We start from the raw sequence: 26,648 nt of genomic DNA on the forward strand, positions 1-26,648 counted from the left end.
CCAACACTGGTCTTACCTGGCTCAGCTGCCCTACTGCCTTTGCTAGTAGAGCACTTTCACACCAAAGGTTGCCTTAAAAGTCCCAAAAACAGTTGAAAATGGACTTCAATGTAATGCAAAAATCCATCCTGAATTCCATAGAATGCATATTGGGTAACATGTACCTCAAGTATCAAGGCTACAAGTCATTTCAAATTCCAAAAATTATTAGTTTTAACATAGCAGGAAGGTAAAATTCACAAATTTGGATTTTTTTTACATTATCATTCAGATTTAAGCCTAATTGGTGGATTGGGTCCCCTACATTCCACCTAATTATTGCAGAGATGTTAATGGAACAAAGAGACACCAAAATATCCATCAATGGTGGACATATTTTGGAAAATCTAGTTTTTGGTGAATTTTTTCAGTCTATTTTAGGAGTCACTTCACATATCAATAGAGCTAGAAATGAGAAATAGGTCCAGGAAATCAGCTAAAATGCCTTTTTAGAAAGATACACCAATCTGGTAGGTGACTAGAAAATTTCAACTTCATACTGTATCTACTTTCCGGTCACCGCGCAAATCAAATCAGGTCACAAAATCCATATTTCTGTTCAGGAGAGGACAGAATGTTTAACATCACTTTTCAAATGAAAAATTACTCAGGAAAACTATGGCAACAATTTTGAATATGTTTTCTGATTGAAAAAAGAACCTTTTGCACAGTTTCTTGGACCATTATATTATTTCTTGGACCTTTACAATAATGAAGGTTTATTTATCCTTATTATCCTAAAAGTACTTAACATATAAGTTAGCAATTTACATCCAAAACACCTGGAGCCACAAATTTCATATGTTAAACTATGCATTTGATGAGAGCAAACATTTAACATCTAGTCAGTGAGAGAGAATTAATAGTGTTGGGAGTCTTGGGCATTTGTTCAGGAGAGGACATTTTTCTTTAACGCTTAATTTTCTCAGAAAATTAACCAATATTGTAACCTGGGCACATTTACATCCAAATTATTTGACTTGTCTGACCGACAGGTCTTTGTTTGTACTAGTACTAGTCCCCAGATGGTAACTTTGAGGTGAAAGTTCTTTCTCAAATTGCCACCTAGTTCAATCTCAGAAGTTCCTCATCTGTCTATTCTCGCTTTCCTACACATCAGTAGAAAAACCTGTCAAGAAGGCCTAATGCTACAAAAACTTAACTTTTTAAGTGCATTGTGTAACGCAGTACAAAATATGCCTATTATGATATTAAATATCCTGTTCTGGAGAGGACATCCCCTTTAACAACATTTTTATGTATGTATCTCAACCATGCATTTGAATGCGATAGTTTCTCATTGGTTTTATATTGTTGGGCCCTAATTAATCCAGTAAGAATATTTCTCCATAAAACTGAGGTAAGTTTTACAGATTATCCTAAGTTCTGGAGAGGACAGATTTTTAACGCAGATTCTACATCAGGATTTCGAATAGCTGAAAAACTCACTACCTGCTTAATAACAGTTCAAATTGAAAATGAGGTGAAAACAGTGATGAAAAACAATTTCTTAAATGTTATTCTAGACTGATAATGCACAACACATTATCAGTTACTCATGTTGTTCAGGAAAGGACAATCGCTTTATTTGTTTTAACACGGAATGCCATGATTCAGTTAAATCACCATAGCGGCCAAACGAATTTACCGATTTTCATGAAATTTGGAATGGACATTTCTTGACTCACCCCCTATATAAGGAAGCAGCATGCTCAGCCATGCATGGGACAGAAATTATTTAATACTCAATGCAATATTTTAAAATTTAATTTGGGACTGCAGATTCTGTCAAAAACATGTTAAAAATGGCTAATATTTCCACAATAATGATAGGATGGACGAACCACTGACTGTGTAGCTTCTTTCCGACCCTCAGACAAAAACAGTGAACAAAAGTGATACATGAAGCTAAACTTGAAAAAGGCAACCTTTGGTGTGAAAGTGCCCAGTACCTGCTGCATCATCTGAATCTTTTTTTAAATATTTATGCAGTGAGCCCCTGAGTCTCTTGGTTTCTTCCTCTCTTTTTCTCTTTTCTTTTCTGTGCTCCTGACTTGTGCATGTTGGCAAATGCCACGCACGCTGATTGTCGAAGCGCTATGATCGAACGATGTCGTTTTTTTCCCCTTAATCAAAGAGTCAGACCAAACCATTTTTGCATTAGGGGTGGTAGGGGGTTCTTGACTACTTTTTCAAAGACAATAAAGGCAAAAGATCTAGAAATCATTTATTGAATGCAAATATAGCACATTTCTCCCCCAAATCAACACATTTTGAAATGAAATAAAATAATCGCAACTTCATGAGAGCCCAGTTCTGGGCCCCCCCCCATTCCTGGGCCCGGGACAACATACCCGTTTGTCCCCCCCTGTCGGCGGGCCTGCCCATGAATATGGCGGACACTCTGTGCATGGGAAATACCTCAAAAAAAGCCAAGCGCGACAGAAAAATAATAATAATAATAAATAATAATAATCCTTCGAAAAACAATAGGGTCTTCGCACCGAACGGTGCTCGGGCCCTAATAAAAATAATAATTTTGCACACACGCTGAATGACGCCTGTTGTAACCAATAGGAATCAGCTGTCAGAGAAGCCCCGCCCCTTTCCAAACCAATATGGCGGCTGTTGCTAGAGCTCCAGTCCTTCCTGCCTACTAGTGGCTGCAGTCGTGTGCGGTTTAGGACACAGTCCGACTGCAACCTGCGACAAGTGCGAGCGCATAACCGCTAAAGGAGGGACTTTCTGGCAGACAGAGGACACTGAGTATGTCTCTTTGTTTGTTTCAGCGCTTATTGTTCAACTGAGTGAAGATCTGAGAGATACCAGGAGTGTTTAAGTTTGTATGAAATGCTGTTCTTCTCCTGCAGGAATGCGTGTGCTCAGCTCCGTGCTGCGTCTGTCCCCGCGGCTCCATGTCTCTGTCCTCCCCCTGAACAGGGCGGCTTCATCAGGGACCATGGACATCAGAGAGCCGCTAAACTTCTGGGCCGGAAAACGAGTCAGCATCGAGGGTGAGATTGCATCAGAGCCGGTCTACGAGCCTGCAACAGGTGACTCATTCTGTTACACTTCCACTAAGGGATGGAACCCATGACACTAAAAAAGTGTCTCTGTCTTCTTGGGAAGTTAGACTTTGTCCAGCAGTCGCATGGTCATGTTTCACAACTCTTTCCACACAGCTTCGCTCAACCTTTCCAGGCGAAAGTAACTAAAGCATGCTCAAAAAGCCAGTGACATCATCGAGTAATTTGCATATTTATTTAATCATCATGCTAATTTGCATACTTAAATGTGTTACATGAAGAAGATTGTCTGTCTGAAGACACTTGGAATAGATTAAAATACAGTTTTATCTCATCTCATTATCTCTAGCCGCTTTATCCTTCTACAGGGTCGCAGGCAAGCTGGAGCCTATCCCAGCTGACTACGGGCGAAAGGCGGGGTACACCCTGGACAAGTCGCCAGGTCATCACAGGGCTGACACATAGACACAGACAACCATTCACACTCACATTCACACCTACGGTCAATTTAGAGTCACCAGTTAACCTAACCTGCATGTCTTTGGACTGTGGGGGAAACCGGAGCACCCGGAGGAAACCCACGCGGACACGGGGAGAACATGCAAACTCCGCACAGAAAGGCCCTCGCCGGCCCCGGGGCTCGAACCCAGGACCTTCTTGCTGTGAGGCGACAGCGCTAACCACTACACCACCGTGCCGCCCACAGTTTTATCAGAATAGAAAATAATATAGTGATTCCACGCTTATGGGTACTGAAATGGGGACATGAACTTATTTTTAAAAATTCACCTAAAGCCATTTCTTTTTTTTACCATCAGGTCACAAAACATGTAATCTTTAATGAATGATATGTTAAAAGATAACTTTAATTTTCTGAGATGTAATAAAAACATATTTATATGCCAAAGTCAGAACGTAACAGAAGTGTTGTGGACATATATATTCTCAATTTTAACAATGTAGAATTACTTTTTGAAACATAGGAAGGTGATGTTTTAGCAAATATAATTAATAAACATGTGTAGTAGAATAAACAGACACATTCTTTCAATAAGATTAACATGGTATATAGCTAGATTGTAATTAATTTGTAACAGATGCGAGATGGACAATCGTAACAGAAGTAATGGAACAGACATCATTTTGGAACTCATAGGCTTGACTTTGGCATATAAATATGTTTTTATTACATCTCAGAAAATTAAAGTTATCTTTTAACATATTCATTAAAGATTACATGTTTTGTGACCTGATGGTAAAAAAAGAAATGGTTTTAGGTGAATAAGTTCATGTCCCCATTTCAGTACCCATAAGCGTGGAATCACTCATATGTATATATTCTTATATAACATTTTTTATTTTGAAAGGTCAGTAATTGGTTGTAGGGAACAATGGTGATCGGTGATGGATCGTGAAGCTCGGTGATGGATCGTTTTGGATCAGTGAAGATCAGTGATGGGTCGTTTTGGATCAGTGAAGATCAGTGATGGATCGTTTTGGATCAGTGAAGATCGATGATGGGTCGTTTTGGATCAGTGAAGATCGATGATGGGTCGTTTTGGATCAGTGAAGATCGATGATGGGTCGTTTTGGATCAGTGAAGATCAGTGATGGGTCGTTTTGGATCAGTGAAGATCAGTGATGGGTCGTTTTGGATCAGTGAAGATCAGTGATGGGTCGTTTTGGATCAGTGAAGCTCGATGATGGGTCATTTTGGATCAGTGCAGCTCGATGATGGGTCGTTTTGAATCAGTGCAGCTCGATGATGGGTCGTTTTGGATCAGTGAAGCTCGATGATGGGTCGTTTTGGATCAGTGAAGCTCGATGATGGGTCGTTTTGGATCAGTGAAGCTCGATGATGGGTCGTTTTGGATCAGTGAAGCTCGATGATGGGTCATTTTGGATCAGTGCAGCTCGATGATGGGTCGTTTTGAATCAGTGCAGCTCGATGATGGGTCGTTTTGAATCAGTGCAGCTCGATGATGGGTCGTTTTGAATCAGTGAAGCTCGATGATGGGTCGTTTTGAATCAGTGCAGCTCGATGATGGGTCGTTTTGAATCAGTGAAGCTCGATGATGGGTCGTTTTGAATCAGTGCAGCTCGATGATGGGTCATTTTGAATCAGTGAAGCTCGATGATGGGTCGTTTTGGATCAGTGAAGCTCGATGATGGGTCGTTTTGGATCAGTGAAGCTCGATGATGGGTCGTTTTGGATCAGTGAAGCTCGATGATGGGTCGTTTTGAATCAGTGAAGCTCGATGATGGGTCGTTTTGAATCAGTGAAGCTCGATGATGGGTCGTTTTGAATCAGTGAAGCTCGATGATGGGTCGTTTTGGATCAGTGAAGATCAGTGATGGGTCGTTTTGGATCAGTGAAGATCAGTGATGGGTCGTTTTGGATCAGTGAAGATCAGTGATGGGTCGTTTTGGATCAGTGAAGATCAGTGATGGATCGTTTTGGATCAGTGAAGATCAGTGATGGATCGTTTTGGATCAGTGAAGATCAGTGATGGGTCGTTTTGGATCAGTGAAGATCAGTGATGGGTCGTTTTGGATCAGTGCAGCTCAATGATGGGTCGTTTTGAATCAGTGAAGCTCGATGATGGGTCGTTTTGGATCAGTGAAGCTCGATGATGGGTCGTTTTGGATCAGTGAAGCTCGATGATGGGTCGTTTTGGATCAGTGAAGCTCGATGATGGGTCGTTTTGGATCAGTGAAGCTCGATGATGGGTCGTTTTGGATCAGTGAAGCTCGATGATGGGTCGTTTTGGATCAGTGAAGCTCGATGATGGGTCGTTTTGGATCAGTGAAGCTCGATGATGGGTCGTTCTGGATCAGTGAAGCTCGATGATGGGTCGTTTTGGATCAGTGAAGCTCGATGATGGGTCGTTTTGAATCAGTGAAGCTCGATGATGGGTCGTTTTGAATCAGTGAAGCTCGATGATGGGTCGTTTTGGATCAGTGAAGATCAGTGATGGGTCGTTTTGGATCAGTGAAGATCAGTGATGGGTCGTTTTGGATCAGTGAAGATCAGTGATGGGTCGTTTTGGATCAGTGAAGATCAGTGATGGATCGTTTTGGATCAGTGAAGATCAGTGATGGGTCGTTTTGGATCAGTGAAGATCAGTGATGGGTCGTTTTGGATCAGTGCAGCTCAATGATGGGTCGTTTTGAATCAGTGAAGCTCGATGATGGGTCGTTTTGGATCAGTGAAGCTCAATGATGGGTCGTTTTGGATCAGTGATGGGTCGTTTTGGATCAATGATGGGTCGTTTTGGATCAGTGAAGGTCAGTGATGGATGCACACTTGTGTTGAGTTGAGTGAACTTGGTCTCTCAACTTGTATAAACAGCAGATGGGTGGCAGAAATGCCATAAGGAGAAAATGTACTTGTTTTTATGAATACTGCAGAAACTAAATATCAGATTTGTGAGCCATAAAACTGTGATCTCATCATGGTATTTGCATATAAATCATGCTGACGGTAAAACAATTCCGTAAGAATTAAATGTCAATATCAGAGAATGAAAAAGCATTCATAAAGCAGCTTTGCATTTTGTGTGTGTGTAGGACGTGTGTTATGCCAGCTGCAGCCTTGCCGAGCGGCGCAGGTGGACGAGGCCATAAACAGCGCCTGCTCTGCTTTCACACACTGGAGTAAGATGGCAGGAATGGAACGAGCCGGGATCATGCTAGAGGCAGCACGACTCATCCAGGTATACTGAGGTCAAAGGTCAGAGGGATCACATTTGGGTAATGCAAGGCAATAGTGCTACAGCAATTTAAAATCATGTGATGAGTAAGGAGATCGCATGCAAACATCTGTCTTTTCATGTAACAAAGTTTTGGCACCCCAGCTTCATTTAGGTGCATATATATGAGGTTTTGTTTGAAGTCATTCTAATCAGTTTATTGATAAATGCAACAGGATGTTTCCTACTTTCTAAAACCACTACTCGGAAGAACATTTGATCTTTTATTTCCTTTTTAAAAATCATTCAAATGGACAGAAAACTGAACCAGTTTAAATTGGAACAGCTTTGTTCAATAGTATTTTCTGGTCTTATTTTTGTGGACAGAAAAGAAGAGAAGAGATCGCCGAGGTGGAGGTGGTCGACAACGGAAAGTCGATCACCGAGGCGCGGCTGGACGTGGACTCAGCCCGGCTGTGTATCGAGTACTTTGCAGGTCTCGCTACAGCTATGGCAGGTTTGTTAGCATGTCGTCATAATTATCTTTTAGTGTTCAATGTAAAAGAAATTCTGGAAATTGGTGTGCGTGCGAAAGTATTTTGGAGAGCACTAACAGTCTGTTTACATGGGCCTGATTTTCAGAAGTAATCTGTGAAACTATGTCTGAAATGTACGTCATATTTTGCTGAGAGAAAATTAATCGTAACGGTTAATGTGTCATACAGTGGTGCTTGAAAGTTTGTGAACCCTTTAGAATTTTCTATATTTCTGCATAAATATGACCTAAAACATCATCAGATTTTCACACAAGTCCTAAAAGTAGATAAAGAGAACCCAGTTAAACAAATGAGACAAAAATATTATACTTGGTCATTTATTTACTGAGGAAAATGATCCAATATTACATATCTGTGAGTGGCAAAAGTGTGTGAACCTTTGCGTTCAGTATCTGGTGTGACCCCCTTGTGCAGCAATAACTGCAACTAAACGTTTGCGGTAACTGTTGATCAGTCCTGCACACCGGCTTGGAGGAATTTTAGCCCATTCCTCCGTACAGAACAGCTTCAACTCTGGGATGTTGGTGGGTTTCCTCACATGAACTGCTCACTTCAGGTCCTTCCACAACATTTCCATTGGATTAAGGTCAGGACTTTGACTTGGCCATTCCAAAACATTAAATTTATTCTTCTTTAACCGTTCTTTGGTAGAACGACTTGTGTGCTTAGGGTCGTTGTCTTGCTGCATGACCCACCTTCTCTTGAGATTCAGTTCATGGACAGATGTCCTGACATTTTCCTTTAGAATTCACTGGTATAATTCAGAATTCATTGTTCCATCAATGATGGCAAGCCGTCCTGGCCCAGATGCAGCAAAACAGGCCCAAACCATGATACTACCACCACCATGTTTCACAGATAGGATAAGGTTCTTATGCTGGAATGCAGTGTTTTCCTTTCTCCAAACATAACGCTTCTCATTTAAACCAAAAAGTTCTATTTTGGTCTCATCCGTCCACAAAACATTTTTCCAATAGCCTTCTGGCTTGTCCACGTGATTTTTAGCAAACTGCAGATGAGCAACAATGTTCTTTTTGGAGTGCAGTGGCTTTCTCTTTGCAACCCTGCCATGCACACCATTGTTGTTCAGTGTTCTCCTGATGGTGGACTCATGAACATTAACATTAGCCGATGTGAGAGAGGCCTTCAGTTGCTTAGAAGTTACCCTGGGGTCCTTTGTGACCTCGCCGACTATTACACACCTTGTTCTTGGAGTGATCTTTGTTGGTCGACCACTCCTGGGGAGGGTAACAATGGTCTTGAATTTCCTCCATTTGTACACAATCTGTCTGACTGTGGATTGGTGGAGTCCAAACTCTTTAGAGATGGTTTTGTAACCTTTTCCAGCCTGATGAGCATCAACAATGCTTTTTCTGAGGTCCTCAGAAATCTCCTTTGTTCGTGCCATGATACACTTCCACAAACATGTGTTCTGAAGATCAGACTTTGATAGATCCCTGTTCTTTAAATAAAACAGGGTGCCCATTTGCACCTGATTGTCATCCCATTGATTGAAAACACCTGACTCTAATTTTAGCTTCAAATTAACTGCTAATCCTAGGGGTTCACATACTTTTGCCACTCACAGATATGTAATATTGGATCATTTTCCTCAATAAATAAATGACCAAGTATAATATTTTTGTCTCATTTGTTTAACTGGGTTCTCTTTATCTACTTTTAGGACTTGTGTGAAAATCTGATGATGTTTTAGGTCATACTTATGCAGAAATATAGAAAATTCTAAAGGGTTCACAAACTTTCAAGCACCACTGTATCTGTGTCTGTTTACAGGGCAACATGTGCAGCTAGCAGGAGGATCATTTGCTTACACACGCCGGGAGCCGTTGGGAGTGTGTGTGGGAATCGGAGCCTGGAATTACCCGTTCCAGATTGTAGCATGGAAATCGGCTCCGGCGCTCGCCTGTGGTACGGTTTCTCCACAGAATCCAGAAATTTCTCATTTCGGAATTATAGGAATAGAGTGAATCAGTTCAAAATCAGAGAATTTCAATCCAAGTCTGTGGTGGACTTCCTGTCAGCTGTTTACATCTCTTATACGTAGGAATATTTATATACACCAGGATATTGATATCCAGATTTGCATTGGTAGGGAATTCGATGGTGTTCAAGCCGTCCCCAGTGACCCCAGTGAGTGCGGTGCTGCTGGCTGAGATCTACACACAGGCTGGCGTTCCTGATGGTTTGTTTAATGTAGTGCAGGGTGCTCAGGAGACGGGTGCTCTGCTGTGCCAACACCCTGCCATCGCCAAGGTCTCCTTCACCGGGAGCGTGCAAACCGGCAAGAAGGTACAAAAGCTGAGGAAAATGGCACCTAACTCACTGTCACTGGCTAAGTACCAGAATATTTAAATTTTGATTGCCTCTGCCAGGAGGATAAAACTTCTATAGGTGGATCTTTCAACAAGATAATGAATTGACCAGGACCATACACGTGCGCTCAGAATATCTTGACTTAAATACCAAACTGATGCATTATTTTAGCATAAAGTAACCTTAGCATGTTTGCTAAGGATTTCAACAAACATGTATGCTCTGTGAGTTTGCAAGGCTGAACGGTGTGTTTTTGCCCTTACAGATAATGGAAATGGCGTCCAAAGGCGTGAAGCCGGTGACCCTGGAGCTCGGTGGCAAATCTCCACTGATCATCTTTGAGGACTGTAACCTCGAGAACGCAATCAGGGGAGCACTTATGGCCAACTTTCTTTCTCAAGGCCAGGTACTGCATTTAAAATAGATACTGATGATCAATTATAGCATGGTATTCATGAAATATGGATCGGTGTTTGGGTCAGATGTGTTAACATGGTGTTAAATTAAATAGGCTCGACGGCTGTGGACCAAACATGTAAATGATGCAAATTATTACAGGATGATGTACTACAGAAGCATGCGATTATTAGCAATGATCAAAATTGTTGTTGGTATGGTAACCAGTGGCGGCTGGTAGTCTTTCAAACAGGGGAGGCTGGTCGGTTACGATATTTCCAGATTTTAAAAGAAAAAAGAAAAAACACATCAATTTTGCCCATACTCTTGCCTCTGATCTGGCTGATTGTTGGCAGCGTCACAAACTGTGAAATAACAGGTTCTTTTGGCCCATTAGCCTACTGTCCAATATACATGATGGTGGTGTTGGGGGGGAGGGGTATATTTTAACATTTTATATTTTAAAATTGTGGCATGTTGTTTAAAAATTGATCATTATTGAAAGCAGCTCTTTGTCAGGAACCTCAGCAGTAACAGCAGAGTGTTCTGGAATAGGCACAAGCACTGACCTTGGGGAGCCAAACATAGAGCTGGGTGCCACACATTTCATTCAATGACACTTTCCCTATATTTTACTCATTTTGACTGAGAAATGTTTTATTGACAATTTTGATAACCCTTCACTTTTAATCCAGGTCTGTAGTGTGAAATGTTCTCGGCTGTGTTTTTGTTTAAAAATGTTTTCCAAATTGTAGCTGTGTTTAATTCATATCCAGAGAAATATATATTCCAATATAATATACTCAGCATAAACATTTTAAATAGATTCTATATTTTTGGTCCATCCATGACATATTACTAAAGTAGCCTATTTACTGTTGTTGATGTGGGTCACTTGCTGTTAGCCAATTCACTTTCTCGTACCAGGAGAGCTGAAAGGAACGAGTATTATTCCCTACCTTTTTCACCAAGTCAATTTGAGGCGTTGGTCTACCCTGCTCTTTAATTTTAATTTTTTCCTCGAAAGGAAGACTGGCAAATGGCTTCGCTAAAATTAAATCAGCAATGCTTGGCATCTGTGCGCAGCTTTCTTGCTAGCTGACTAGCCCCCTCAAGTTCAAGTTCAGTCACTCAAATAAACGACATTTCTGGAACTAAGATAGCAAACTTGACAACACTATATTTACACACATGCAAACTCCTCACCTTTCGGCGAAATTCGCCGTTTTGGCCCCAAAATAGGTCACTTGTGTGAATCGTGTAGATCCGAAGAGTTTTTTTTTTTTTTTTTTTGGGGGGGGGGGTAGGCAGGCTACAACGCTATTGTTGCAAAACATTTCACTTACAAGGTTACAGCCAATCAAGATAAACAGTTACTAACACGCTTCTTTTCCATTGGAGTTCTGATCAGCTGGTGCACAACCCACTGCTGGTTGCCAGTCCTCGCTTACGAATATTCCACAGATTCAGACCGCAAAGTCACCTTTTTATAGAGAGATCTGGCAACCTCATCTCGCGACTGAATCTGAATACCAATGGAACAGTTTCCAGCGCGCTCGGGGGTGAATAACCATGGGCGGATCTACCGGGGTGGCATATGCCACTCTAAAAGAAAGCCTTGCCACCCCTGCTGCTACCCCAGTTGGCAGCGACGAATTCAAAGAAAAATTACGGCCAATTTGACATTTACGTGCGCGAATTTCCAATGTCCGACTGTGGCGAATGCAGCACGAGAGAGATACCGCCAGAGATTGGTTGTTTTGGAAAATTGAGAGGCGCGAAGCGAGGGAGCCAGGAGTCGCGAGGAAAAAGGAGACACGGGAGGAAAGGGGTAAAAGCTGATTAACTATCTATCAAAAAATGAAATTATAATGAATGAACAGTGCTAGTATAGTTGCGATGCTGATTTTGAGAGGATAAAAATCAGGTTGGAGAAGGTTATTTAGCTAACTATACATGTAAGGCAAAAAAAAAAAAAAAAGTGTGTTTCCGGTAACCCGACCGATCGAGAATTTCCGCGTCGAAATTGCCGACCGTAAAGTTTTTATTACAAATTTCCCTCGATATTTTAGTGTAAGCGGCGTTAGTTTGTCATAATTTTTTGTTTCAACGCATTCAAGTTGTGAAAGAAACGATAAAAAGTAAAATGTTTTGCCACTTCTATCAGCCCTCCTGGCTGTAATGCAAATTGCTTCCTCTTCAGTATACAAGTGCACTTCCATGGCAGGGAAAAACACTACATTCTGCCGCCTATGTAGTCCCCTATTTATACAAATAGGAGTCATTCAGGATTCAGCCGTGTTTTTGCTCCGTGTTTTTGCTCGACCCAAGTTCTACAGTAGGCTCGGCGAGGCCGGCTGCTTTTAATGGAAGTAGCCTAGCCTAGGACGTTAAACCATATTTTCACGTTATTTCTTGATAAGGTGTTTTCACATTATCACATGAAAATATCACGAAATTACGTGTTATGTTATTACATGATAAATATATTGTAAAAACGTGATAACTCTGTTAACAATATCTTTTCACGTAATTTGAGTCTAAGCCAATTTTTTTTTTTTGAGTGTGGCAGCAATACGCTTCCGCAGATCATAACTCGAACTCTTGCGATATTTTTTTTATTCGTTTAAAGATTTAAAACACTTATTTTATTATGATGTGTGGTATAAAGGATTATGTGCCAAAATACTATTTTGTAAGATGTTTACTTGTGTTCATTTTTTCGAACAAAATAAAACAAATTAAGAAAAAAAATTTCCTACCTACCGACCTTATTTTAGTATTTCATGTTACCTGAAACACACTTTTTTTTTTTGGCCTAATGTTAGCTAGGTCTGACATTAGTTTTGTGTAAAGTCGGCCACAAAAGTTAATATTGATTCACCGTCTGTCAAGGAAAACATTGCTATTGGCTGAAGCTTATGATTCAAATATTGAGGATCTTAAACATGAGTTACATCAGACGAGGAGAGTACTAGACAGAAAAAAGGGGGAACAGGAGAGTCCTACCACTCTCATGGAGTTCACTGTTTTTGGACCCATACCAAGATGATGATGTTTTTTTTTGAGTTGTTCAGGTTGTGTAAAATAGCGGTTGTCTTGCCTGTGAGCAGTGCATCCTGTGAACGAAGTTTTTCATCTCTCAGGCTCATAAAGACTTATTTGCGGTCGACTATGACAGAAAAGAGACTATCAAGTTTGGCTGTACTCAGCATTGAATCAAAGCGCACAAAAGCATTAGATCTTGATAAATTTGTGAAGCGTTTTGCTGAGCAACATGGAAATCGCCGCATTCAGCTGTTGTAGGCATGACAAGTTCATGTTATGCTCACTGGTGAGCCTTTACAAAGCGTGAGGAAAAAAACTATAAAATGTGACACTGGTGTAAATGGTTTAAATCATGCTGAACTTGAAGCAGTGTTATTGTTGTTTTTTAGTGTCTGTTCTTTTGCATATACAGTATAAAACTGTCCAGAAACGGTATAGACCTCATCTGAGAATGTGTGTTCTTCGTGAACAATAAAGGCATGAGATTAAGTTTATCTGTATGAGTTTGTAAATGGCAGTCTGTGCCCTTTTGTAGTGTGTACATACTATTTGTTGTCAAACTGTGATTAAATTCAGTATATATACATGTCTGTAATACGTTGCCACCCCTCAAAAATTCCTGCCCCCCTCTTGCCACCCCATAAATATTTTTCTAGATCCGCCCCTGATTTCACATAGGTGATGTCTTTAAGAAAATTGACAGACAGGGATTGGCCAGGTGTGTCCTCTGGGGTAGGTCTGTTAGATAGCACAGGCAGTAATATATACCTTTTTGTAAATAGCCCACTGTGTTGTACACAGGGGTGAAAATTAACTTCACAAAATATCAAACTTTACCGGCCACTGACAAATAAATGGTACAATTTACCGGCCACTCAACAGTAACTTATTAAGACATGTTTATGGAAAGTTATTTTGTACTGTATTAAATTCAAGATGTCACTGGTTGCAATTTTTTTTGTAACGTAGACTACGAAATGTACTTTTGCGCGCGTGCCGTGTCCCCGTGCATCCTTCTCACCTTTTTCACCCCTGACCAGTTTGCATGCCTGTATTTACAATGAAAATATATACAAACTAAAAAAGCTGGTAGAAACCGTATGTAATGAATGAAATCAAAATGTAAGCTGATCTCTTACAATACACCACAGCACTCGCAAATCCGCATGGGACTGAACTGAGATTCACCGCTGCCTGTCTATAGTTGAAACGAGCTGTCAATCAAAGAAAATATCCGGCCGCTTTCACCAATCACCAGTCTCCTCGCGGAAACTGCCATGTCCCTCCCACTGTGAGGCTGGGAGTCCGTAGGCGGGCATTTTCGCAGTATTTGTCCAATAACTGTCTTGCATTTTGATATTGAAAAGCGCATAGCTCCCAAATGCCATTGAAGTGCACTGAGGCTGGGCTGCATCGCGCTGTCACGAGGGGGAAAAACTCACGCACACATTAGGCGAACTGGGGAAAGTTATAACGGAATGATTTCGCACTGTAGTTGGGTTGAGCACATTTCTATGATTCTGGATCTGAAATAGCAATGTTATAACTTATAACATTGCTATTTCAGATCCAGAATTTTTAGAGGAGGCTCCCTCGTTGTCTTAGAGCAATCGCCCGTGATGGTAACGGTGTATATACAGTTGTGGTCAGAAGTTTACATACAGGGACATGAATGCCATCTTGGATATGAATGTCGTGGCAATATTTGGGCTTTCAGTCATTTCTTTGAACTGTTCTTTTTCTGTGGCAGAATGATTGGACAGCATACATTTTGATTTAACACCCCCCCCCCCCCCCCCCCCCTAGAATTTGGTGCATAAGTTTTAATTTTCTTTGGGTTTTCTGAAATCAACACAGGGTCAAAAATATACATACAGCACACCGAATATTTGGGTAAAATGTCTCTTCGCAAGATTCACCTTGACCAAACATTTTTGTTTACCATGAAGAAGCTTCTGGCAGAATCCTGGTTGGATATTTCACGACTCTTCATGGTAGAATTGGTAGAGTTCAATTAAATTTGTTTTTTTTTCTTGGCATGGACTCGACTTATAAGCACGGTCCATATATTTACAACAGGGTTAAAGTCAGGACTTGTTTTAAGTTTAATGTTCGCCTGCTTTATCCTCCACAACCAGCTCTGATGCGTGTTTGGGTTCATTGTCCTGTTGTAACTCCCAAGTCGTGTTCAAGTTTCTGATGGTTAATGCTGAAGAATTCTGAGGTAGTCCTCCTTCATTATTCCATCCACTTTGTGCAATGAACCAGTTCCACTGGCAGCAAAACAGCCCCAGAGCATGATGATCCTACCACCACCACCAGCTGGTACAGTGTCCCTCTGTACATGGTGGTCACTGTGGCCAAGCAACTCAATCTTTGTCTCATCTGACCATACAGCTTTCCTCCAGAAGGCTTTTTCTTTGTCCGTGTGGTCAGATTCAAACTTCAGTGAAGCTTGAAGGTGTCAATTTTGGAGCAGGGGGTTATTTCTTGGATAGCAGCCTCTTAGTCCATGGTGATCTGAACTGTAGACAGTGATCCATCAGCTTCCAGTTCATGGCAGGGCTATGTCATGGTGGTTCCCAGGTTGTTCCTGTCAGTTGAGGGTGACAGTTTGGATTTTCTTGAAGCAAAGTGGCTTGGCAAAGTGACTACACCTCACAATAACTTGCATACAATTGTTTGAACTGATCTTGGAATTTGCAGTTGTTTAGAAATGGCTCCAAGAGACATTCTGGAGTTGTGTACATCTGCGATCCTCTTTCTCAGATCTGCACTGAGCTCCTTGGACTTTCCCATTGTATTGTGTGTTGGTCAAACCAATGAGTGCTGTCTACAATCTCTTTTTATGAAGACTCCGAGAAGCTACCAGCTGTAGTCAATCATGATCACTAACGGGAAGTTAAGAGACCTCGGCCTTGGCAAGATAAGAGACGTTTTGGAAGTTTCAGCACCTCTGAATTAGTAATCTAAGTGAGCGTATGTACATTTTTGACCCTGTATGTATAATTTCGACCCTGTGTTGATTTTAGAAAACCCAAAGAAAATTAAAACTTGTGCACCAAATTCTAGTGTGTTTTTTTTTAAATTAAAGATGTATGCTGTACAATCATTCTGCCACAGAAAAAGAACAGTTCAAAGACATGACTGAAAGCGCAAATATTGCCATGACATTCATATCCAAGATGGCATTCATGTCCCTGTATGTAAACTTCTGACCGAAACTGAATATTGTAACTTAGACCTTAGTGACTGCTGGTAAATAAATCATTGAGAAAATGCTGATGTAAATAGAGATGAATGAAATGAAATTCCAGCCTGTGACAGTTCAAAGCTCATTTTCTAAGTTATCTTGACACTTGGTTCTGGTTTAAATGTAATGTGTAGTAAAACCTGTACAGTTGTGCATTGGCACTGAGTTGCGCCAGTAAATGTACGCATGTTCATTACCCGAAACAGGTCTTCAGGAGCCGCATATTTCATTCCAGTGTTCACTGTAACGACCAGCACCTGATATTTTACTCCATTAATATGCTCCTCTATGATGCATTATTCGCTTCTCTCAGTCAATACATGTACAGTTTTGACCCACATTAATGAAGAAGGCCAACTGCTGCCAATTGCTGTGTTTCCTCTGCACACAGGTGTGCAGTAACGGGACGCGGGTGTTTGTGCACAGACCGATCCTCGCCCAGTTTTTGGAGGAGGTGGTGAGGAGAACCAAAGCGATCCGGATCGGAGATCCCCTGCTGGAGGAGACGCGTATGGGGGCGCTAGTCAGCCGTGAGCACTTGCACAAAGTGCTGGGATACGTAGAGCAGGCCAAGAGGGAGGTACAGTACATGAGCTTGCTGTCCTGAGGCACATTCAACAAGCTTTACTACCTGCTTTTAATCAGTCACACTGTAAGTTATAAACTTACCATCGTTATCAGTACATTTAAAGTCGCTCAAAATTACTTTTAAGTATCACAGTAAGGGTTTCTATCATGAACAGCAATTGATTTTGTGAATATAGAATATAGAAAAAGGTCAAACTGGTACTTTTACTCAAGAAAGCCACATTTTATGAATATGCATATTGAAAACGGCCCCCAGCCTACATGCTCCACCCCCTTTCCCAGGAGTTGCATGGTCTGTATTTGCATATTAGGTTCTGACTGGTTCTTACATTTCATGATGCATTAATACTGTACTTGCTCATCATTGGTTCAACATTTAACCTCAGTTTCTAGTTTTTTTTTTTTTTTAATCACCAGGGTTTTTTTTTCCTTTAAATACAAGAAAATAAATGCGCAGTTTTCTGAAAGTAATTTCTCAGACAGGATGTACTTGTAATGATGATTATTTTAACCACATTCACTGCATATGAGCAATCGCGTGCTCTGACTGGCTGCTCGACTACTAGGATATCAGCTCATATACCATGAGTAGAGAAAAACAAAATGGCGGAGCGCATCAAGTCAGATATATCACTTTTTATCAAGTATTTAAAATAAACCGAAATGGCTACAATAATAGTCGTCCCCCACCCACCCAAATAAATATCTACTGTTCTACATTCCAGCCCAGTCGGTGGCGCTAATGGTTTGCCAACTGTCAAAAAAAAAAAAACCTGAAGAAGCAAACTCAAAAAAAAAAAAAATTTAAAGCAACAAAATATGGAATAAAAGTATTTGATGGTAAGAACGTATCTCTTTTTTTTCCCCAAGAATTATCGCATTTTTCACCAATTGCTCCTGTCATTTTGCCGTTTTGTTCACATTCTAAGCAGAAATGATTTTGTCGGACATTTTGTATAAAGTTTTTACAACCCCGATTCCAAAAAAGTTGGGACAAAGTACAAATTGTAAATAAAAACGGAATGCAATGATGTGGAAGTTTCAAAATTCCATATTTTATTCAGAATAGAACATAGATGACATATCAAATGTTTAAACTGAGAAAATGTATCATTTAAAGAGAAAAATTAGGTGATTTTAAATTTCATGACAAAAACACATCTCAAAAAAGTTGGGACAAGGCCATGTTTCCCACTGTGAGACATCCCCTTTTCTCTTTACAACAGTCTGTAAACGTCTGGGGACTGAGGAGACAAGTTGCTCAAGTTTAGGGATAGGAATGTTAACCCATTCTTGTCTAATGTAGGATTCTAGTTGCTCAACTGTCTTAGGTCTTTTTTGTCGTATCTTCTGTTTTATGATGCGCCAAATGTTTTCTATGGGTGAAAGATCTGGACTGCAGGCTGGCCAGTTCAGTACCCAGACCCTTCTTCTACGCAGCCGTGATGCTGTAATTGATGCAGTATGTGGTTTGGCATTGTCATGTTGGAAAATGCAAGGTCTTCCCTGAAAGAGACGTCATCTGGATGGGAGCATATGTTGCTCTAGAACCTGGATATACCTTTCAGCATTGATGGTGTCTTTCCAGATGTGTAAGCTGCCCATGCCACACGCACTAATGCAACCCCATACCATCAGAGATGCAGGCTTCTGAACTGAGCGCCGAGAACAACTCGGGTCGTCCTTCTCCTCTTTAGTCCGAATGACACGGCATCCCTGATTTCCATAAAGAACTTCAAATTTTGATTCGTCTGACAACAGAACAGTTTTCCACTTTGCCACAGTCCATTTTAAATGAGCCTTGGCCCAGAGAAGACGTCTGCGCTTCTGGATCATGTTTAGATACGGCTTCTTCTTTGAACTATAGAGTTTTAGCTGGTGACGGCGGATGGCACGGTGAATTGTGTTCACAGATAATGTTCTCTGGAAATATTCCTGAGCCCATTTTGTGATTTCCAATACAGAAGCATGCCTGTATGTGATGCAGTGCCGTCTAAGGGCCCGAAGATCACAGGCACCCAGTATGGTTTTCCGGCCTTGACCCTTACGCACAGAGATTCTTCCAGATTCTCTGAATCTTTTGATGATATTATGCACTGTAGATGATGATATGTTCAAACTCTTTGCAATTTTACACTGTCGAACTCCTTTCTGATATTGCTCCACTATTTGTCGGCGCAGAATTAGGGGGATTGGTGATCCTCTTCCCATCTTTACTTCTGAGAGCCGCTGCCACTCCAAGATGCTCTTTTTATACCCAGTCATGTTAATGACCTATTGCCAATTGCCCTAATGAGTTGCAATTTGGTCCTCCAGCTGTTCCTTTTTTGTACCTTTAACTTTTCCAGCCTCTTATTGCGCCTGTCCCAACTTTTTTGAGATGTGTTGCTGTCATGAAATTTCAAAATGTCTCTCTTTCGACATTTGATATGTTGTCCATGTTCTATTGTGAATACAATATCAGTTTTTGAGATTTGTAAATTATTGCATTCCGTTTTTATTTATAATTTGTCCCAACTTTTTTGGAATCGGGGTTGTATTTATCGATTTTTGCAAAAAATAAGAATGCTCCGTTTCTCAAAATCCAGTGAATGTGGATGGAATAAAACAGTTATTCCACCCAATCTCGTCGTACACAGCTTACAGCCAGCGAGGCGCGTCAGCTCATGTACGATGAGATTGAGTGGAATAACTTTTAAATGTTTTGTAAGGGTAAAGCAGAGTTTAAAATAAGTTGGATTTTTTTCTTTTCTAATAAATGTTTTTGTTTTGTTTTTTTTTTCCCTCATCAGGGGGCCCGAGTGCTTTGTGGAGGTGAGCTGTTCACGCCGGCTGACCCTAAACTGAAACATGGATATTATATGACTCCTTGTGTACTTGGTGAGTTTCACTTGTCATCACAAATAATGTCGCTTCACCACCAGCGATCACCATTTACAAAGAGTTCGGCAGCACAAATAGATTAGATGACAGAAGTACACATGCCCACATTTTAACCATTTTAGTTAAACTGGTATATGACAAAATGTATTTTAAAAAAAAAAAGTGCATAAAAGTTTTAAATCGGTGTCCTGGACTATTTGTTTATAGACAGCTGCACAGACGACATGACGTGCGTCAGAGAGGAAATCTTCGGGCCTGTGATGTCGGTGTTGACCTTCGACACTGAGGAAGAAGTTCTTCGCAGGGCTAATGATACCACCATGGGCCTGGCTGCTGGAGTTTTCACCAAGTAATCAATGCTTTTTACATTTATTATCGTTACTTAGAAAAGTCAGCCTTCTAAACAAGAAGCGCTGATTTCAAAAGATTGGATGGATGTGTTCATGTCGCTGTGAACAAATCAGATCAGTCACATCATATTTATTGTTTATAAAAATATGTGCCACAAGAGGGCGCTACTGATCTAATCTTTACACGTAGAGCAAAGATTAAATAATAAGAACTCCGCAAAAGACTGAAGAGGGTAAACGGAGGATAATTAACTTGTAGATATGTTTCTTTTAAAGCAGAAAATTGCATGTGTGTTTCTTCCATCAGAGATATTCAGAGAGCACATCGTGTGATCGAGAACCTGCAGGCTGGTTCCTGTTTCATCAACAACTACAACATCACACCTGTGGAGGTGCCGTTTGGAGGCTATAAAACTTCAGGTAATGGTAAAGAAAAATAAGGTTGGCGTAGACGAGTATGACCGTAAATGGAAGGAACTAAAATCACAATCTACAAAGTGAAACCAGTTGAAGGAAAAAGTGTTTGTTTTTTATGCTCATTTGAGGCAGAATTAATGTCTGAAATTGTGTTAATATGAAAATCTGGTGACGTTTCTTTCTACAAAGCTGCTAAGGTGCATTACAGGAGGCATTTTAAAGTACTTTAAAACCTGCTGCAAGTCCAAATCAGAGCAAAATGTATAATTTGGTTTTTCAAACTGCACATGCCGTACAGTGGTGCTTGAAAGTTTGTGAACCCTTTAGAATTTTGTATATTTCTGCATAAATATGACCGAAATCATCATCAGATTTTCACACAAGTTAAACAAATGAGACAGAAATATTATACCTGGTCATTTATTTATTGAGGAAAATGATCCGATATTACATATCTGTGAGTGGCAAAAGTATGTGAACCTCTAGGGTTAGCAGTTAATTTGAAGGTGAAATTAGAGTCAGGTGTGAGTGGGCACCCTGTTTTATTTAAAGAACAGGGATCTTCACAACACATGTTTGTGGAAGTGTATCATGGCACGAACAAAGGAGATTTCTGAGGACCTCAGAAAAATTGTTGATGCTCATCAGGCTGGAAAAGGTTACAAAACCATCTCTAAAGAGTTTGGACTCCACCAATCCACAGTCAGACAGATTGTGTACAAATGGAGGAAATTCAAGACCATTGTTACCCTCCCCAGGAGTGGTCGACCAACAAAGATCACTCCAAGAGCGAGGCGTGTAATAGTCGGCAAGGTCACACAAGACCTCAGGGTAACTTCTAAGCAACTGAAGGCCTCTCTCACATTGGCTAATGTTAATGTCCATGAGTCCACCATCAGGAGAACACTGAACAACAGTGGTGTACATGGCAGGGTTGCAAGGAGAAAGCCACTGCTCTCCAAAAAGAACATTGCTGTTCGTCTGCAGTTTGCTAAAGATCACGTGGACAAGCCAGAAGGCTATTGGAAAAATGTTTTGTGGACGGATGAGACCAAAATAGAACTTGTTGGTTTAAATGAGAAGCGTTATGTTTGGAGAAAGGAAAACACTGCATTCCAGCATAAGAACCTTATCCCATCTGTGAAACATGGTGGTGGTAGTGTCATAGTTTGGGCCCGTTTTGCTGCATCTGGGCCAGGATGGCTTGCCATCATTGATGGAACAATGAATTCTGAATTATACCAGCGAATTCTAAAGGAAAATGTCAGGACATCTGTCCATGAACTGAGTCTCAAGAGAAGGTGGGTCATGCAGCAAGACAACGACCCTAAGCACACAAGTCATTCTACCAAAGAATGGTTAAAGAAGAATAAAGTTAATGTTTTGGAATGGCCAAGTCAAAGTCCTGACCTTAATCCAGTCGAAACGTTGTGGAAGGACCTGAAGCGAGCAGTTCATGTGAGGAAACCCACCGACATCCCAGAGTTGAAGCTGTTCTGTATGGAGGAACGGGCTAAAATTCCTCCAAGCCGGTGTGCAGGACTGATCAACAGTTATTGCTGCACAAGGGGGTCACACCAGATACTGAAAGCAAAGGTTCACATACTTTTGCCACTCACAGATATGTAATATTGGATCATTTTCCTCAATAAATAAATGACCAAGTATAATATTTTTGTCTCATTTGTTTAACTGGGTTCTCTTCATCTACTTTTAGAACTTGTGTGAAAATCTGATGTTGTTTTAGGTCATATTTATGCAGAAATATAGACAATTCTAAAGGGTTCACAAACTTTTTCAAGCACCACTGTACACTATTCTCGATAAAAGTTTGTGCACCCCAACCATCACGCCCATATGTGCTTGCTGAACATCCCAATCCAGATTTATTCCTCTTTTTCCTGTTATAATAAGCGCCACGCTGAGGTCTGGGAAGGCTTTCCGCTAAATTTTGCAGCGTGGCTGTGGGGGTTTGTGTTCGTTCAGCTAAAAAGCATTAGTGAGATCAGACACTGGTGTTGAGTGAGGAGGCCTGAAGTGCAGTCAGTTCAGTCAGGGTGGGGCTCTGTGAAGAACACTCGAGTTCTTCCACTCCAACCTTAACACACCATGTCTTCATGGAGCTCGCTTTGTGGTGGGGCAGGTTTGGGACTCTTGGTTCCAGCGAAGGGGAAATTGTGACACCACAGCATGCGGAGATATTCTCGACAACTCTGTGCTTCCAACTTTGTGGCAACAGTTTGGAGAACCACCACATATGAATGTAATGGTCAGGTGTCTGCATACTTTTGGTCAGATCGTGTGAGTTTTTTTTTTTAAATGACCCAAGAAGCATAAAACGTTAGCTGAGGGATGTGTAGGGCTGGAAAATGTATTCATAGAACTCTTCAGAGTCTCTACGGGTTTGGCTCATTTTGTGCCTCACGTCTACAAAAGAAATACTGCAAACCCAAAACACACGGCATTGTTCGGTTCACTTGGAAATGGACCAGTTGTTTTGATTTGCCGTGTTCTCACCTGCCTAATGAACCACACAGAGGAGGAAAACACCTCAGGGTTCGATTCAAACAGGCAAAACACTCCTAAAGAAAAAACACCCTTTTACCCATCTTCATGGCATCCAAAAAAATGGTTTTTGGATTGTGATGACTGATTAATAGCACTTGTTTGTTTGTTTGTTTGTTTGTTTTCTGTTTTAAAATCAAAGATGCTTGCCAAATATTTCTTCTCTTACATCTTTGCAGGTATAGGAAGAGAAAACGGTCAGGTGACCATTGAGTACTACTCTCAGCTCAAGACTGTGGTGGTTGAAATGGGAGACGTGGACAGTCTCTTTTAAACACAGGACAAGCAGAGATCATACACTCTCGGTCTGAGTGCAACTCGGTCTAACAAGTGACAGTTATCAAAGCCTAAAGGCCCACAATTTGTCACAGTGAAATGGTCATTAGGGCAAGCTGCTAGAAATAACATGGTTATAACTTTGCATTACTGCTGCTTGGTAATTACCTACCATGTATTAGGAAGGAGCGGTCATATAATCAGTGCTGTGTCTTAGGCACTTTTTTTTTCATACAAATGTTATAGATTTCTATTTTATGACTTCTACATTGGGCGGCACGGTGGTGTCGTGGTTAGCACTGTCGCCTCGCAGCAAGAAGGTCCTGGGTTCAAGCCCAGTGGCTGACGAGGGCCTTTCTGTGTGGAGTCTGCATGTTCTCCCCGTGTCTGCGTGGGTTTCCCCCACAGTCCAAAGGCATGCAGGTCAGACTAATTGGTGGCTCTAAATTGACCGTGAGCGTGAATGTCTGTGTCGGCCCTGCGATGACCTGGCGACTTGTCCAGGGTGTACCCCGCCTCTCGCCCATAGTCAGCTGGGATGTAGGACAGAATAAGCGGCTACAGATAATGGATGGATGGACTTCTACCGTACGTTGAGTCAAAATATCACAAAAACATTCTAGAGTTCCAAGCGTTCGTTTGTTCCAGTACAAAATTAAATGTTACAGGGGGAAAAAAAAAGTTTATGTAATATGTCTGAGCAGCATATTACAGAAGAGAGCACTTTCCAGATCTCATCTCATCTCATTATCTCTAGCTGCTTTATCCTGTTCTACAGGGTCACAGGCAAGCTGGAGCCTATCCCAGCTGACTACGGGCGAAAGGCGGGGCACATCACAGGGCTGACACACAGACACAGACAACCATTCACACTCACATTCACACCTACGCTCAATTTAGAGTCACCAGTTAACCTAACCTGCATGTCTTTGGACTGTGGGGGAAACCGGAGGAAACCCACGCGGACACCATGCAAACTCCACACAGAAAGGCCCTCGCCGGCCACGGGGCTCGAACCCGGACCTTCTTGCTGTGAGGCGACAGCGCTAACCACTACACCACCGTGCCGCCCATGTTGAAACATTTCACTTCATTATTATTATTTTTTTAAACCATTTTTAGTCTACAGCATTTCTTTACACGTGCCAAAGACTTTTGCACAGGACTGTATGGTCGCCGTGCGTAATTGCGGATGCGTACGCTCACTTAGTCACTGGAATGTTGTTCTGGCGCTAAACAGACATGATTTACGATTGTGTTTAGAACAAAACCAGGAGTGGTGTCAGTATTGTAGATCTACTCACAGGATCGTTCACTGTTGAAATATATCTTTAAATGGATCTTAACAATTAGAGGGTTTACTGTTGGTTTAATTCAGTGGTTTTAGTCCAACATCCAATTTCTGGTTAGAATTTATTCACAAGGATTTCATTATTTGACAGGAAAGTTATTCCAGAAACTATTTTTATCAGACCCACCCGCTGACATAAAATTTCTCCAGCAACCCGTTTTAAAAATCTTCTCAAGGGATTGAAAGTTCTGCGTCTTTTAAAGTGCTGATGACACGAACATGACTCTATGCAATTTCTTAAATAAACTATACAACATGGCAAACATGTTAGATTTCTGTTATAATTACGTGAAAAGAAGCTGTTACGTGAATATCCAACTTTTAATTGCACAGCGCAAGAAAACTGGGTCCGTGGCTCGTGGCCGTGTTGTGACGTCAGCGGGAGAACACGCTGCGGTTCACTGGCTGTTCTACTCTGGTTCTACTCAATGGAAATGGCGCATGAAAACGCCGGTGAACTCTCTAGTGCTAGCTCTTCCTCTTCTGGGAGTCTAGAATTGTGTTGATCTCTTCCGAATAGAATCTATGATAGCCTACCCTCTTTACCCTTTGCTTCTCGTTGCTAGGCGGCAGTTACATGAAAGCCGCAAGCTTTCACAAGCAAATACATGACTGATATCACGCCGACTTTATGATTACATTTATGATTATCATGTAGAATCTATAGCTCTACGTACCTTTATCTTATGTCGTTTCACAACACATGTTCTGACAGGAGGACTGTCTTTGGATCCGGCATAGCTACTAGTAGACCCCTTCCGGAATACTGGCAGTGTTGCCAGATTGGGAGGAATCCCGCCCAGTTGGGCGGTTTCAAGTGCATTTTGGTGGGTTTTGAACATATTTTGGGCTGGAAAACTTCAGCAGTATCTCAGTATATTTCCCGCCAACTGGGCGGGAAACCTCCCAATCTGGCAACACTGTGTAGGCACTGCTGATGGTAGTAGCACACGTTTGTGCTGAACTGAACACCCAAGAGATTCTTTTAAGCTGGGAAGGGTGTCAAAACAATCCAAATCGAAGTGTCCAGAGCACAGGACGGATGTTGGTGAGGGCTCCCACTTGTCACGAGTGCGCCTGACTTGCTTCACCCACTTCGCATGCAGCTCGGGATCTCTGGGAAACTTGAATAAACTTACCCCATCCTTGTGGGTTTTGGAGCAAAAGCCGGCAACACAACGCGAAGGCATAATAACTTGTATAATAATAATACTAATAATGACAAACTGAACACGTCGCATCAACAACAAACTGATAAGTTAGGAGGAAGGTTCTTTCGCTTACGTCATATAGCTCCTCCTCCTCTTTCGTCTCCTGGGTGCTGCAGCCCCGTCAAATTTGCCCAAATAGCCACGTTTTTTATCATAACTTGTAAAATAGGCGCCTTCGTGAATTAATATATGGATCATCGGGAATTACTTTTTATGTTATAAAACATCGCCAAAGATGTCAAAAACGTGTCATCAGCACTTTAACGTGACAAGGTTTTTATTAAGATTTCCCTATTCATACTGTTATACCAGTGTATTTTCCGCATGTATGATGTCTGTATACCCAACACATAAATATGACCTTTTGGTTCCACTCCGTAACTGAGGTTCAGACATGACTGATAACACAAATGCTGCTTGTACAGAAGAGGCAAGATTTCCATAAAATCGTCTTGTACTGTGAAATTACTCACAAGCAGATTGAAGTCTTATTACAACACTAACATATGTATTTTGTGAAATGTTTTATTGCTTATGGAATAATAAATGGCTAACAGAAGGTACGTTAATCATTACAGAAGATCTGTATTTAAACAGAGAATCTCATGTGCAGGGAAGCAGAATAATCTATAATAAATGAATGTAAGTGTTTCCATGCTGTC

General features: G+C 41.2%; 1 protein-coding gene across 1 annotated transcript; it reads left to right on the forward strand.

The window, feature by feature from the left end:
* Positions 1 to 2,655: 2,655 nt before the first annotated feature.
* On the forward strand, positions 2,656 to 26,639 carry aldh9a1b (aldehyde dehydrogenase 9 family, member A1b). Its single transcript, XM_060928739.1, has 12 exons — positions 2,656 to 2,805; positions 2,910 to 3,092; positions 6,636 to 6,781; positions 7,145 to 7,274; positions 9,109 to 9,243; positions 9,428 to 9,624; positions 9,914 to 10,054; positions 16,737 to 16,925; positions 19,726 to 19,813; positions 20,024 to 20,165; positions 20,474 to 20,586; positions 23,328 to 26,639. Exons 2-12 carry the CDS (start codon positions 2,912 to 2,914, stop codon positions 23,420 to 23,422), a joined length of 1,557 nt encoding a protein of 518 aa, XP_060784722.1. The 5' UTR covers positions 2,656 to 2,805; positions 2,910 to 2,911; the 3' UTR covers positions 23,423 to 26,639.
* The last annotated feature ends 9 nt before the right edge of the window (positions 26,640 to 26,648 follow it).

This window comes from Neoarius graeffei, chromosome 1, assembly GCF_027579695.1.
Source record: "Neoarius graeffei isolate fNeoGra1 chromosome 1, fNeoGra1.pri, whole genome shotgun sequence".
Lineage (NCBI taxonomy): Eukaryota > Metazoa > Chordata > Actinopteri > Siluriformes > Ariidae > Neoarius > Neoarius graeffei.

Excerpts from the sequence above, each read along its gene's own strand:
- aldh9a1b (XM_060928739.1), top strand. The coding sequence starts at position 2,912 with ATGCGTGTGCTCAGCTCCGTGCTGCGTCTGTCCCCGCGGCTCCATGTC. Across the intron at positions 6,782-7,144 it reads AGGCAGCACGACTCATCCAG|AAAAGAAGAGAAGAGATCGC; the intron begins GTATACTGAGGT and ends TTTTGTGGACAG. Across the intron at positions 20,587-23,327 it reads TGGAGGCTATAAAACTTCAG|GTATAGGAAGAGAAAACGGT; the intron begins GTAATGGTAAAG and ends ACATCTTTGCAG.